General features: G+C 43.9%; 2 protein-coding genes across 5 annotated transcripts in view; one reads left to right on the top strand and one right to left on the bottom strand.

The window, feature by feature from the left end:
• LOC129865137 (apoptotic protease-activating factor 1-like) overlaps window positions 1–14,021 on the top strand; it is a 67,715-nt gene that overhangs the window by 717 nt on the left and 52,977 nt on the right. For 3 of the 4 annotated variants that reach the window (XM_055937641.1, XM_055937640.1, XM_055937642.1), the window contains exons 2-9: window positions 1,557–1,782; window positions 2,151–2,340; window positions 4,217–4,414; window positions 4,919–5,120; window positions 5,362–5,474; window positions 5,659–5,790; window positions 12,684–12,922; window positions 13,316–13,483. In XM_055937641.1, the coding sequence (XP_055793616.1) occupies window positions 1,636–1,782; window positions 2,151–2,340; window positions 4,217–4,414; window positions 4,919–5,120; window positions 5,362–5,474; window positions 5,659–5,790; window positions 12,684–12,922; window positions 13,316–13,483 (1,389 nt within the window). In that variant the 5' untranslated portion in view covers window positions 1,557–1,635. Of the gene's footprint in view, window positions 1–1,556; window positions 1,783–2,150; window positions 2,341–4,216; window positions 4,415–4,918; window positions 5,121–5,361; window positions 5,475–5,658; window positions 5,791–10,072; window positions 10,195–12,683; window positions 12,923–13,315; window positions 13,484–14,021 lie in introns of those variants that run through there. The other variant, XM_055937643.1, reaches the window with a different exon arrangement.
• On the bottom strand, window positions 10,468–12,216 carry LOC129865139 (secretory phospholipase A2 receptor-like). The gene is made up of 3 exons (XM_055937648.1): window positions 12,116–12,216; window positions 11,172–11,552; window positions 10,468–10,936 (listed from the first exon to the last, which is right to left on the bottom strand). The coding sequence occupies exons 1-3, from the start codon at window positions 12,198–12,200 to the stop codon at window positions 10,563–10,565; spliced, it is 840 nt and encodes a 279-aa protein (XP_055793623.1). The 5' UTR covers window positions 12,201–12,216; the 3' UTR covers window positions 10,468–10,562.

Genomic DNA, 14,021 nt, shown 5'->3' with positions numbered 1-14,021 from the left:
GTGCCACCTTCAGTTAAAAAGTGTTGTTCCTATCTGTTTTTATAAACATAAAACATACAATGTTTGTCTGCCTGTGGAAATAATAAACAGCGTGTGTTATGCATACTATATAGCCTACTACAGACAGCTGCTGTGTAGTTTTGGGAATGTCGGCTAGTTACAGTGCTGTGTCCCACAGCTGTCAAATTAACGTTAGACCGTAACGTTGTAGTTAACTACCAAGTCTAAAGAGGAAATTTGCTAACTTCCTGACGTTGATTCATCGCAATATCTGGGCAAGTCAGTGCACGCAGACTGAATGGAGGAGATGGATAACGAAAGTAGTCTCAATTGTTGTTTTTCTGTTACAAATTAACGTTAGATGGTCAAGTCAGTCAGACTTTTATTCCATTCTCAACCACATTCATGGAGAAAAAAGTAACCTGTCCTTAAGAAATATATTGCAGTCAGAACGCAGTATGCTGCAAATACTGCCTCCAAAATACCACAGTCTACTGTACTTTTCTTTTTACCCCCTTTTTCTACCCAATTTCGTGGCATCCAATTGTTAGTAGTTACTGTCTTGTTTCATCGCTACAACTCGCGAACGGCCTCGGGAGAGACGAAGGTCGAGAGCCATGCGTCCTCCGAAACACAACCCAACCAAGCCGCACTGCTTCTTAACACAGCGCGCATCAAACCCGGAAGCCAGCCGCACCAATGTGTCGGAGGATACACCGTGCACCTTGCGACCTAGTCAGCGTGCACTGCGCCCGGCCCGCCACAGGAGTCGCTAGTGCGCGACGAGACAAGGATATCCCTACCGGCCAAACCCTCCCTAACCCGGACGACGCTAGGCCAATTGTGTATCGCCCCATGGACCTCCCGGTCGCGGCCGGCTGTGACAGAGCCTGGGCTCGAACCCAGAGTCTCTGGTGGCACAGCTAGCACTGCGATTGCTACTGCACTTTTACTGCAATTTCAAAACTGCAATCTTTTTTTGTAAGGGCAGCATTTTCAAATATTTTATGGCACTGTAGTATTACAAGGATCTTCATCATACTGTATATCTACCTATCAGAGCTCTTATCAGTTTCCAGTCTTATTTTAGGTGGAGCACAGGAGTCCTACTAAGAGGCAGCAGTGCTAGTAGTAGGGTGGCGCAGTGGTCTAGGGCACTGCATCGCAGTGCTAGCTGCGCCACCAGAGTCTCTGGGTTCGCGCCCAGGCTCTGTCGCAGCCGGCCGCAACCGGGAGGTCCGTGGGGCGACGCACAATTGGCATAGCGTCGTCCGGGTTAGGAAGGGTTTGGCCGGTAGGGATATCCTTGTCTCAGTATGTAAAATGTATGCACTCTACTCTAAGTCGCTCTGGATAAGAGCGTCTGCTAAATGACTAAAATGTAAAATGTAAAAAATGTAGTAGTACTGTCCTAGCTCTGGTCTAGGGTGTTACGTGCAGCTTGAGCCTCCTTCAACGTATTATTGTTCAAGAAGGCTCAAGCCACACATAGCACCCTGGACCAGAGCTAGTACTGCCCATACTACATCCATCCATGCAACTTCCTTTCTCCGCAGTTCCCATCACCTGCAAATCAATCACCATTCCAGCCCAGCCACCCCACCTGTGTGGTGGGACCAGGTCTGGCCCGTTGGCATGGCAATGATGGAGGAAGGGGCACGGAGCTGCCTGCTTCAGTCACGCTCCAGCCTGGAGCAGGACATCAGGGCTTCCTACCTGATGGATCACATGATCAGTGACGGCGTGCTGACGGGGGACGAGGAGGACAGGATCAGGAGCAAGGTTGGGGGAGTACAGTAGCACCCTTTTCATACACTTTCCTATGTCCATAGTGGTAAGTGTGTAGTGATGATTAAGTGTATAAAAGTGTTTGTTTTGAATTTGGCCCACAACCGAGTGCACTGTGCTGGGAAAACGATTGGGTTCCTTATTCCAAACAAACACCCTCATAAGAGGAAGGGGGAGAGGGAGGGAGAGGGAGAAAGAGGGAGGAAGAAGGAGAGGAAGGGGGAGAGAGCGAGAGAGAGATTGCAGTCAGAGAGATTGCAGGGCTTTTTAAACACAACACTACGGACATCTGAAAGAACTGCATCGGCGTAAGAAAAGCAATAAAGTGGTTTCAAAATTCACATTGTCTCTCCATTGATTAGCCCACCAGGAGAGAGCAGGCGGCGGCCCTGCTGGAGCTGCTCCTGAGGAAGGATAACCAGGCCTACATCTCCTTCTACAACGCTCTGGTCCGCGAGAGCTACGGAGATCTGGCCAGCCTGCTCCACAACAGCCTGCCCCTGGTCTCCCCTGAGGCTGAGAAGAGCTTCTCAGACGGGGGCACCCGCTATGGTGAGCTGCCCCCCAGGGTGGAGGATGGAGAATACGAGGAGACTAGGGCAGTCTGAGATGTGCCCTCCTTTTCTGATACAGGGAAATAGTATGCAGGGGAGCTCTATGTACAGTTGAAGTCGGAAGTTTACATACACCTTAGCCAAATACATTTAAACTCAGTTTTTCACAATTCCTGACATTTAATCCGAGTAAAAATTCCCTGTTTTAGGTCAGTTAGGATCCCCACTTTATTTTAAGAATGTGAAATGTCAATAATAGTAGAGAGAATTATTTATTTCAGCTTTTATTTCTTTCATCACATTCCTAGTTGGGTCAGAAGTTTACATACACTCAATTAGCATTTGGTAGCATTGCCTTTAAATTGTTTAACTTTGGTCAAACATTTCGGGTAGCCTTCCTCAAGCTTCCCACAATAAGTTGGGTGAATTTTGGCCCATTCCTCCTGACAGAGCTGGTGTAACTGAGTCAGGTTTTTAGGCCTCCTTGCTCGCACAAGTTTTTTCAGTTCTGCCCACAAACTTTCTATAGGATTGAGGTCAGGGCTTTGTGATGGCCACTCCAATACCTTGACTTTGTTGTCCTTAAGCCATTTTGCCACAACTTTGGAAGTATGCTTGGGCTCATTGTCCATTTGGAAGACCCATTTGCGACCAAGCTTCAACTTCCTGACTGATGTCTTGAGATGTTGCTTCAATATATCCACATAATTTTCCTTCTCATGATGCCATCTATTTTGTGAAGTGCACCAGTCCCTCCTGCAGCAAAGCACCCCCACAACATGATGCTGCCACCCGCGTGCTTCACGGTTGGGATGGTGTTCTTCGGCTTGCAAGCATCCCCCTTTTTCCTCCAAACATAACAATTGTCATTATGGCCAAACAGTTCTATTTTTGTTTCATCTGACCAGAGGACATTTCTCCAAGAAGTACGATCTTTGTCCCCATGTGCAGTTGCAAACCGTAGTCTGGCTTTTTTATGGCGGTTTTGGAGCAGTGGCTTCTTCCTTGCTGAGCGGCCTTTCAGGTTATGTCGATATAGGACTCGTTTTACTGTGGATGTAGATACTTTAGTACCTGTTTCCTCCAGCATCTTCACAAGGTCCTTTGCTGTTGTTCTGGGATTGATTTGCACTTTTCGCACAAAAGTACGTTCATCTCTAGGAGACCGAACACGTCTCCTTCCTGAGCGGTCTGACGGCTGCGTGGTCCCATGGTGTTTATACTTGCATACTATTGTTTGTACAGATGAACGTGGTACCTTCAGGCATTTGGAAATTGCTCCCAAGGATGAACCAGACTTGTGGAGGTCTACAATTTTTTTTTTTCCTGAGGTCTTGGCTGATTTATTTTGCTTTTCCCATGATGTCAAGCAAAGAGGCACAGAGTTTGAAGGTAGGCCTTGAAATATATCCACACGTACACCTCAAAATTGACTCAAATTATGTCAATTAGCCTATCAGAAGCTTCTAAAGCCATGACATCATTTTCTGGAATTTTCCAAGCTGTTTAAAGGGGCAGTCAACTTAGTGTATGTAAACTTTTGACCCACTGGAATTGTGATACAGTGATTTATAAGTGAAACAATCTGTCTGTAAACACTTGTTGGAAATATGACTTGTCATGCACAAAGTAGATGTCCTAACCAACTTTCCAAAACAATAGTTTAACAAGATATTTGTGGAGCGGTTGAAAAATGAGTTTAAATGACTCCAACCTAAGTGTTTGTGAACTTCCAACTTCAACTGCATGTGTGTGTGTGTGTCTGTGTGTGTATGTTAGCGCACCTCTCTGTCTCTCTGCCATGTTTGACCCATCTGTTTATTCCATTGGCAACATACTGCATTTATATATAATGCTGTATTACCCTGTTCCAGTCCAGGCGGTGCTGAGTGAGGGCGGCGTGCCTCAGAGACCTGTGGTGTTTGTGAGCCGGCCAGCCCTGGTGAACCGGGTCAGGGAGAAGCTCTACCGCTTGCAGAAGGAGCCCGGCTGGGTCACTGTGTTCGGCATGGCCGGCTCCGGCAAGTCTGTCTTGGCTGCGGAGGCAGTCCGAGACCACGCCCTCATCACAGGTAGGTGGCTCCGGGGTGAAGTTTTCCCTAGGTACAGATCTAGGATCAGCTTCCTCCCCCAATCCTAACCAAACCCAATAATGGGTCAAATGTCAAACTGACCCAAGATACATTTCAGGGGGGGTTAATACATGTAGAGAAGGCTCATTTTCTCTCTCTCTGCATTCACTTTCCGTTTTCTCTCTGTTCTTTATCGCATTGGTCTCTTGACTGTTGTCTGTTTCTGTTTGTGTCTGTCATTCTCTCTCTCTCTCTCTCTCTCTCTCTCTCTTTCTCTCTTTCTCTCTTTCTCTCTCTTTCTCTCTTTCTCTCTTTCTCTCTCTTTCTCTCTCTTTCTTTCTCTTTCTTTCTCTTTCTCTCTCTGTGTTTTCTTTTTTCGTTATCACATTTTTCTCTTGACTGGCTCTTTTTCTCTCTCTCTCCATCTGTCTCTCTCTCATCTGTCTTTCTTTCTCTCTGACACACACTCACACTGGTCCTTCTGACCCCCCACCCCCCCCCCAGAGTGTTTTCCAGGAGGAGTCCACTGGCTGTCCATAGGCCAGCTGGACCGGGCTGACCTACTGGTTAGGATCCAGTCACTGTGTTTCCGCCTGGAGCAGCAGAGCCAGGAGAAAGACCCCTCGTCCTCCATCCACCGGCCTCCTGGCTCTCTGGAGGAAGCCAAGGAGCGACTACGCTTCCTCATGCTCCGTCGTTACCCCAGGTCAGTCCCCCAGGGTTGAAGTGTATTGATGTGGACTGGTAGCCAACTTTTCAAGTTGGTCCATTCCTTCTAAATGGTGGCTGTTAATGATGAGTAGAACGTTCAGTTGGACCTCAGAAGTTTAATCTCTGGAGTGATTTATTGTATGCTATTAATTCCATTACAATTCCTGTCAATTGAATTAGATGTGTGTGTGTGTGTGTGTGTGTGTGTGTGTGTGTGTGTGTGTGTGTGTGTGCAGGTCTTTGCTGATACTGGATGACATCTGGGACAGCTCGGTGCTCAAGGCCTTTGACATCCAGTGTCGAGTACTGCTCACCACCCGAGACAGAAGCCTAGCCGACTGTGTCAGCGGTGTGTATGAGTAATACCAGTGATATTAATACTAACATTACTACAGTACTACTGATAATGATGACTTCATTTATAGAACACTTCTCAAACATTATGCTCAATGCACCTGCTTAAACTGTGCATATGTGTGTGTGTGTGTGTGTGTGTGCACTCATGCGTGTACGTGTGTGTGTGTTGTGTCCAGGTTCTAAGTCTGAGGTGGCAGTGGACAGTGGTCTGGAGGAGGGTCAGGCCTTGGAGATCCTCGCCCTGTATGTCAACGGGAAACCCCAGAGACTCCCAGAACAGGCCCGCAGCATTGTCCGAGAGTGCAAAGGTACATGCACACACGCACACGGAGCTATAGTGTCAAAAGAAATTGTTTTGAATGAAATGAAAATTCCATTCAGGTTTACAATAAAATGTCCATTTATTTCACATATTCAAGAGAAATAAAGTATTACATTTTCTTATCAATGATTTGGTAGGCATTATGTAGTGTGACCAAAAACATTGATAGAAATAATGAACAGATCATGAATAGATAACAAGCAAATTAAACATAAAATAAAACAGCAACGTGGTATACTGTAATAGTATGGATAGATAATAGTACATTATACAGAGGGTGGGTCTAATCCTGAATGCTGATTGGTTAAAATCGCATTCCAGCTGGTGTCTATTCCACAAGTTACCACCGGCTAAATCTATGACGTTAAAATGCCTATTTACTCTGTTGCATCTGACTGCGCATTCCACTGTGTCATCAGCCCAGCCAGGCAATTTATAAACTTGTTCTCCACTATAAAAAAGCATCTAGACATTCTCACATTTCTTTTAGACTAACATTTAGTTTTCAACAGCAGATATTTGTATAAACCTTCCCGTCTGTCTCCAACATTTGCAACATTGTTTCAATATTCAAATTCAATCTCCAGCTGACCCATACATACAAATCATGAATCAGCTGGCATCATTTTTATGGATATAGACACAGAAATATACATTGAAAAAAGGTCAAACAAAACAAAGTGCAGCTAGTTTGCAGTCTTTCCAGCTTCAGTTTTTAGTGATTGTGTTGTTGTCTCCTCTGAACGACAATGTCCTGACAAGAAAGCGCATTTTCTATGCCAGGAGAAATCGTGCATCATTAGCTCATTGTTATAGATGTATCCAAGTAAATGTCACTAGAAAACAACTTAAACAAATGCAGCTACTGTTGTTGTTCATGCTGCACTGTTTGACGTGACTGTAAGTTAACTGTAGTTGGCTAGCTAACAAGCAAAGGATAAGAACGTTGCCAGCCAGTATGGCTATGGAACATTTAGAAGGAACGACTGGGTTGCGTCCATAGATGCATTTCAAAAAGACTGAACGACTGGGTCGCGTTTCTGGCAACCAAACCGATTGGATGAACAAATTCATCAATAAATTCAAAACTTTTTTAGTTAAAATATGTCAATCATTATTTGAATATGTTGGTAACCCGTTGTATAAAAGTGATAATGCCCGAGAAGCAGGTGTTTGGAGGATATATTGGTTTGCTGCCTGAGACGATGCAAATATTTCCTCCAAACACCTGCTTCTCGGGCATTATCATAGTTAATAATGGTTCATGATAAATGAATACAATGTGAGATGAGAAGGGAATCATTAATTATAGGTGGCACATGGCAACCGATCCACACACTAACTCCATGTGCTTCTATTCAAATCTCTTCCTTATTTTTCAGCTCCCTTTTTTCTCTCTTTCCGTCGTTCTCTTTCTTCTCTTCCTTGTGGAAGACCTTTCCATCTGGCTGCTCTTTCCATCTCAGTTCGAAGTTCCCAGTCATCCCATTGGCCTTCATTTTCTCCTTTATCTGAGGAACAGAACCAGGCTTTATGCCCTGAACACCTAAATTTACTGAATATTTATTTATTAATACATTGTAGGATTAAAAATTTGCATAAAAAATTTAATGATGGCAGCTATATGCTTTCATATGTAGGTACCTGTACTCTTACGGTTTGAAAGGTTTATCATTACTTGGAGAACTCTCAATGTAAGGAGCAGTGGACTTTACTTGTTCACAGCGAGTTGGTCATTGTGAATAAGAATTCATTCTTAACCCTTTACGCTTTATCTTGGCCAGGTCGCAGTTGTAAATGAGAACTTGTTCTCAACTGGCCTACCTGGTTAAATAAAGGTGAAATAAAAATAAAAAAAACATGTTTTTTTTAATCCTTTATGGATAAGGCTAAATTGAAATGTTTCTAATAGCATGGTAGAAATTGAAAGGGAACAATTAGGAGATTATGGGAAAATGATTTGACCTAAGTTGAGGACACAACAGTTCACCTGATACAAGACTGAATCCAAACATTGCACTGTTGATTTTATGTGCATTTTACATTTACTGAACTTTTAATTTTTTTACATTTTACCCCACTTTTTCTCCCCAATTTCGTGGTATCCAATTGTTATTAATTACTATCTTGTCTCATCGCTACAACTTCCGTACGGGCTCGGAAGAGACGAAGGTCGAGAGCCATGCGTCCTCCGAAACACAACCCAACCAAGCCGCGCTGCTTCTTTACACAGTGCGTATCCAACCCGGAAGCCAGCCGCACCAATGTGTCGGAGGAAACACCGTGCACCTGGCGACCTTGGTTAGCGTGCACTGCGCCCGGCCCGCCACAGGAGTCGCTGGTGCGCGATGGGACAAGGATATCCCTACCGGCCAAACCCTCCCTAACCCGGACGACGCTAGGCCAATTGTGCGTCGCCCCACGGACCTCCCGGTCGCGGCCGGCTGCGACAGAGCCTGGGCGCGAACCCAGAATCTCTGGTGGCACAGCTAGCGCTGCGATGCAGTGCCCTAGACCACTGCGCCACCCGGGAGGCCCTTACTGAACTTTTCAACGCATTTGTTATTAGTGAAGTCTGAAAATACTCTGGTTCCATCCAGTAGCATGATAAGAATATTCCTGGAAAATGTGGGATAGGTGCAACATAAGACAAAACAATTACAAGGGTTTGAGTGAGAGAACTAAATGGTGTCTCCAAGTGACCACACTCCTTTCCATGTACTTTATGACTCTAAGAAGAGTGTTCAATTATAAAGTGTTTTTTTAGCTCTCCTAGCAGTGCTGTTGAGGAACTAGAGCAAGCAGACTTGTTGTTTTGTTTGGAACACAACCCTGCATCCCACCATCACACAATTACTGTTGTTTACGCAATCCAAAAACGGCCCATTATAAATCGCAATCTGGGTCAGGTGGGCATAAAATCTGCCACTTTGAACCCGTAAACGGGTATGAGTGTAAAGAGTTAACTGACATGCATGGTTAAATGAAGGTAAAAGTCTAGAAATTAAGAGGGTGAGACTCACCTGCTGTAAAATGGCCTCCCTCTCCTTAGCATTATTCAGGTCCAAGTTTGGGTCATCCTCACTCTCACTACCTGTATCTTCTTGACTGTTGAGGGTCTTGCGTCTAACACATACAGTTGAAGTTGGAAGTTTACATACAACTTAGCCAAATACATTTAAACTCTGTTTTTCACAATTCCTGACATTTAATCCTAGTAAAATTCCCTGTCTTAGGTCAGTTAGGATCACCACTTTATTTTAAGAATGTGAAATGTCAGAATAATAGTTGAGAGTGATTTATTTCAGCTTTTTTCTTTCATCACATTCCCAGTGGGTCAGGAGTTTACATACACTCAATTAGCATTTGGTAGCATTGCCTTTAAATCGTTTAACTTGGGTCAAACGTTTCAGGTAGCCTTCCACAACCTTCCCACAATAAGTTGGGTGAATTTTGTCCCATTCCTCCTGACAGAGCTGGTGTAACTGAGTCAGGTTTGTAGGCCTCCTTGCTCGCACACGCTTTTTAAGTTCTGGCCACAAATTTTCTATGGGATTGAGGTCAGGGCTTTGTGATGGCCACTCCAATACCTTGACTTTGTTGTCCTTAAGCCATTTTGCCACAACTTTGGAAGTATGCTTGGGTTATTGTCCATTTGGAAGACCCATTTGTGGCCAAGCTTTAACTTCCTGACTGATGTCTTGAGATGTTGCTTCAATATATCCACATAATTTTCCTTCTCATGATGCCATCTATTTTGTGAAGTGCACCAGTCCCTCCTGAAGCAAAGCACCCCCACAACATGATGCTGCCACCCGCGTGCTTCACGGTTGGGATGGTGTTCTTCGGCTTGCAAGCATCCCCCTTTTTCCTCCAAACATAACGATGGTCATTATGGCCAAACAGTTCTATTTTTGCTTCATCTGACCAGAGGACACTACTCCAAAAAGTACAATCTTTGTCCCCATGTGCAGTTGCAAACCGTAGTCTGGCTTTTTTATGGCGTTTTTGGAGCAGTGGCTTCTTCCTTGCTGAGTGGCCTTTCAGGTTATGTCGATATAGGACTCGTTTTACTGTGGATGTAGACACTTTTGTACCTGTTTCCTCCAGCATCTTCACAAGGTCCTTTGCTGTTGTTCTGGGATTGATTTGCACGTTTCGCACCAAAGTATGTTCATCTCTAGGAGACAGAACTTGTCTCTTTCCTGAGCAGTATGACGGCTGTGTGGTCCCATGGTGTTTATACTTGCGTACTATTGTTTGTACAGATGAACGTGGTACCTTCAGGCGATTGGAAATTGCTCCCAAGGATGAACCAGACTTGTGGAGGTCTTGGCTGATTTATTTTGCTTTTCCCATGATGTCAAGCAAAGAGGCACAGAGTTTGAAGGTAGGCCTTGAAATACATCCACAGGTACACCTCCAATTGAGTCAAAATAATGTCAATTAGCCTATCAGAATCTTCTAAAGCCATGACATAATTTGCTGGAATTTTCCAAGCTGTTTAAAGGCACAGTCAACTTAGTGTATGTAAACTTCTGACCCACTGGAATTGTGATACAGTGAAATAATCTGTCTGAAAACAATTGTTGGAAAATTACTTGTCATGCACAAAACTATAGTTTGTTAACTCATTCTTCAACCAAATTTTTGTTTTAATGACTCCAACCTAAGTGTATGTAAACATCCGACTTCAACTATATACACACATACAGTTAAGATGAACATTCACCATTGCATACAAAACAACATCCCATTTTAAGGAGATGAGTTCGGTGGCACAATAAGGGATCTTAACTTACTACCGTAGCAAACAAAGGGACATTTCATAAGACATTCTATGTCTATCCATTGGCCTGAGGTACTGCGATTCCAAGCAGCGCAGGACTCGTTCAGTTCTCTGTCGACCCAGTATCTGAATGAGGAGTTACTCTGGTCCGACCATTCCCAGGTGTCTTTGAACAGGCCGATCCAAACGTTGCTCCTCCCGGCCACGTTACAGATCTCTTTGTTCTCAGTCTGGTTCCTCACGCTAGCCAGGTCTATGTGGTTCTTTCTGCAGTAGAGCTGAGCCTCCCTCCAGGTCATTAGCTGTTGAACCATTAGGAAACGACCAGCTGGAGACTTAGTCCCTATGGGGACAAATGCAACCAGCAGAGTTTGGATCAGAGTTTGGATCAGTGCCATTTGAAAGACAAAACATTTGAAAGACAAAATTTGAAAGACAGAAATTTGAAAGACAAACGTTGCGACCTTGATAACCCCACAGTAATCTGTTACTTGTTGAAATTGTATGTGCTGCTGGTGTCCTCTGGTGTTACTAGGTTAGTGTGTTTTTATCTAGATTACATGTAGTATGTCACTCACCGTCGTAGCACACTGGAAAGTGTTGAGCAGTGCAAAAATAGTCGTGCCATTTTCCAGAATTCTCCATGACACCACAATCTTCATTCAAATTTTCTGGCTGGTTTTGGTCCCAAAATTCACTAAACTGAGTCTGTCCCTTACTATAGTAGTCTATGTCTGCCAGAGACCACTGCCACCTGGAATTCTGTCCCTTCTTCAGTCCTATCCACACTGCTCCATCATAATCGCTGTCTATAGTCAAGTGGTTCAGTCTGTTCATATCCTCCATGTTGCTTACGGTGTCCAGGTCCGTGTACTTCTCTCTGCAGTACCTCTGTGCTTGAGTCCAGTTTTTAGGGTCCGTTACATAGTGATACTGACAGGAGGATAGTGTGAAGAGCCCTGTGAAGAGGTGCATTGTCATCAAGTAACTGCCTCAAGGGCTGCAACATCAATAATATCTACCCTTCTACCCAGAGGTTGCAACATTAATAATATCTACCCTTTTACCCAGAGGCTGCAACATTAATAATATCTACCCTTTTACCCAGAGGCTGCAATATCAATAATATCTACCCTTTTACCCAGAGGCTGCAACATTAATAATATCTACCCTTTTACCCAGAGGCTGCAACATTAATAATATCTACCCTTTTACCCAGAGGCTGCAACATTAATAATATCTACCCTTTTACCCAGAGGCTGCAATATCAATAGTCAAGTTCAGTTCTAAAAGTTCAGAGCAGAAAAAATCATAGTATTACTATTTCTTAAACTACTAATGTTCACATTTTAACTCTATCTAAAAGTATTGCACTTTAGCAGATTCTTCTTCTCAAGAGCTTGATGGTTCATTGATTCTTTGTGATAGTGTTGGGTTGGAACACAAATGTGCTGGCTGCAGATATGCAATCGTAAATACATTATAATAAAATATATATTTTAAATATAATAAAGACACTGACCTAAGAAAAACACAATCAGCACTTTCTTCACCATGACAAAAGATTCATAAAAAATAAACCAATATTTTGAGCGCTCTGTCTTCATCAGGTCTTGACCTGGTGTACTGTGGATCCTCTGTGTTCAGCTGCACCTTTCTCTGTAGGGCAGGCGCTATTTCAGAACAATGTGTTTCACAATACACAGTACACCTATTCATGTCTTTTTATAGCTTGCTTTGTATAGTGGTTATGTTCAGTTATCTCTTACCCGCAGGACATCAGTCAAATGAGTATGAGGCTGTGAGCCTGTTTTTGTTTGAGTCAAAAAACTGATAGTCAAATTAGTCTGAGCATAGACTTCGGAGAAAAGGATCCCTTAATGCCCGCTTAAAGTTCTGTTAACCTTCAACGACTTGTAGAATTCCATTCTAAATCATGAAATTCAATTTCAATTAGTGAAATTTTAAATTCAATACATTGAATAATTAAATGTATCAAAACAAATAAATTCAATTTCTGTTACATCTCAACTCTTGGCACAATCAACCAGCCTACCTAAACCCCTCCTCTACCCTCCTCTCTTCCCCAGGCTCCCCCTTGGTGGTGTCCCTAATCGGGGCCCTGCTGCGGGAGTTCCCGGACCGCTGGGCCTACTACCTGCACACGCTCCAGCAGAAGAAGTTCAAGCGTATCCGTAAGTCGTCTTCGTATGACTACGATGCCCTTGACCAGGCCATGGCTGCCAGCATCCAGGTCCTGTCTGAGGAACACAGGGAGCTGTACATTGACCTCACCGTGCTGGAGAAGGACGTCAAAGTACCTGCCAAGGTCAGACTGGCCGGGGGGGATTATGGTTAGGCTTGGGTAGGTAAGGTTAGATTTGGCTAGGCTTGGTTAGGTCAGGTTAGGCTAAACTAAGCTAGGCTACAGTAGGTTAGGGTAAGGCTATCCCGCACCTTCAGCCAAAAAGTATTCACAACCCATGGAGACACTGTGAGCTGTCCTTGTGGAATGGAGGAGGGAATAAGATAATAAGAGATAAGACAAGGAAACAGGCCATTGTCTCTAAATGGAAGCCTGTTCTTCCATCAAAGGAGGCTGCTGAGGGGAGGACGGCTCATAATAATGTCTGGAATAGCGTTCCAGCCATTACTATGAGCCAGTCCTCCCCAATTAAGGTGCCACCACCAACCTGTGTCCTCCATGTTCCTCTGCCTGCAGGTTCTGTCGGTTCTGTGGGATCTAGAACCGGAGGAGGTGGAGGACGTTCTCCAGGACTTTGTGAACAAGTCCCTACTGTTCCGTGATTGTCACCACCGGCCCTACCTCTACTACCTCCATGACCTCCAGCTGGACTTCCTGGCTGAGATGAACCGCTCTGGTCTAGAGGTGGGTCTCAAACACTCCAACCAGTGGAGGCTGCTGAGAGGAGGACGACTCATAATAATGTCCAGAACGGAGTGAATGGAATGGTATTAAACACTCCATTCCAGCCATTATTATGAGTCGTCCTCCCCTCAGCAGCCTCCACTGACTCCAACATATACACCTCTATCTTAATTTACATACGGTTGTTATGTATGCTGGTGGCCATTTTGAAATGTATCTAAAGTTTGATGTTTGTTAACTTTTGTCAAATGTGTTGGAATTATATTCATATTCATATTTTCTGAAATCCAATACAGTGGGGCAAAAAAGTATTTAGTCAGCCACCAATTGTGCAAGTTCTCCCACTTAAAAAGAGGAGGCCTGTAATTTTCATCATAGGTACACTTCAACTATGACAGATAAAATGAGAAAAAAAAATCCAGAAAATCACATTGTAGAATTTTTATTTGCAAATTATGGTGGAAAAATAAGTATTTGGTCAATAACAAAAGTTATCTCAATACTTTGTTATATACCCTTTGTTGGCAATGACAGAGGT

This window comes from Salvelinus fontinalis, chromosome 11 (assembly GCF_029448725.1).
Source record: "Salvelinus fontinalis isolate EN_2023a chromosome 11, ASM2944872v1, whole genome shotgun sequence".
Lineage (NCBI taxonomy): Eukaryota > Metazoa > Chordata > Actinopteri > Salmoniformes > Salmonidae > Salvelinus > Salvelinus fontinalis.
This window is presented reverse-complemented; position numbering and strand designations above follow the sequence as displayed.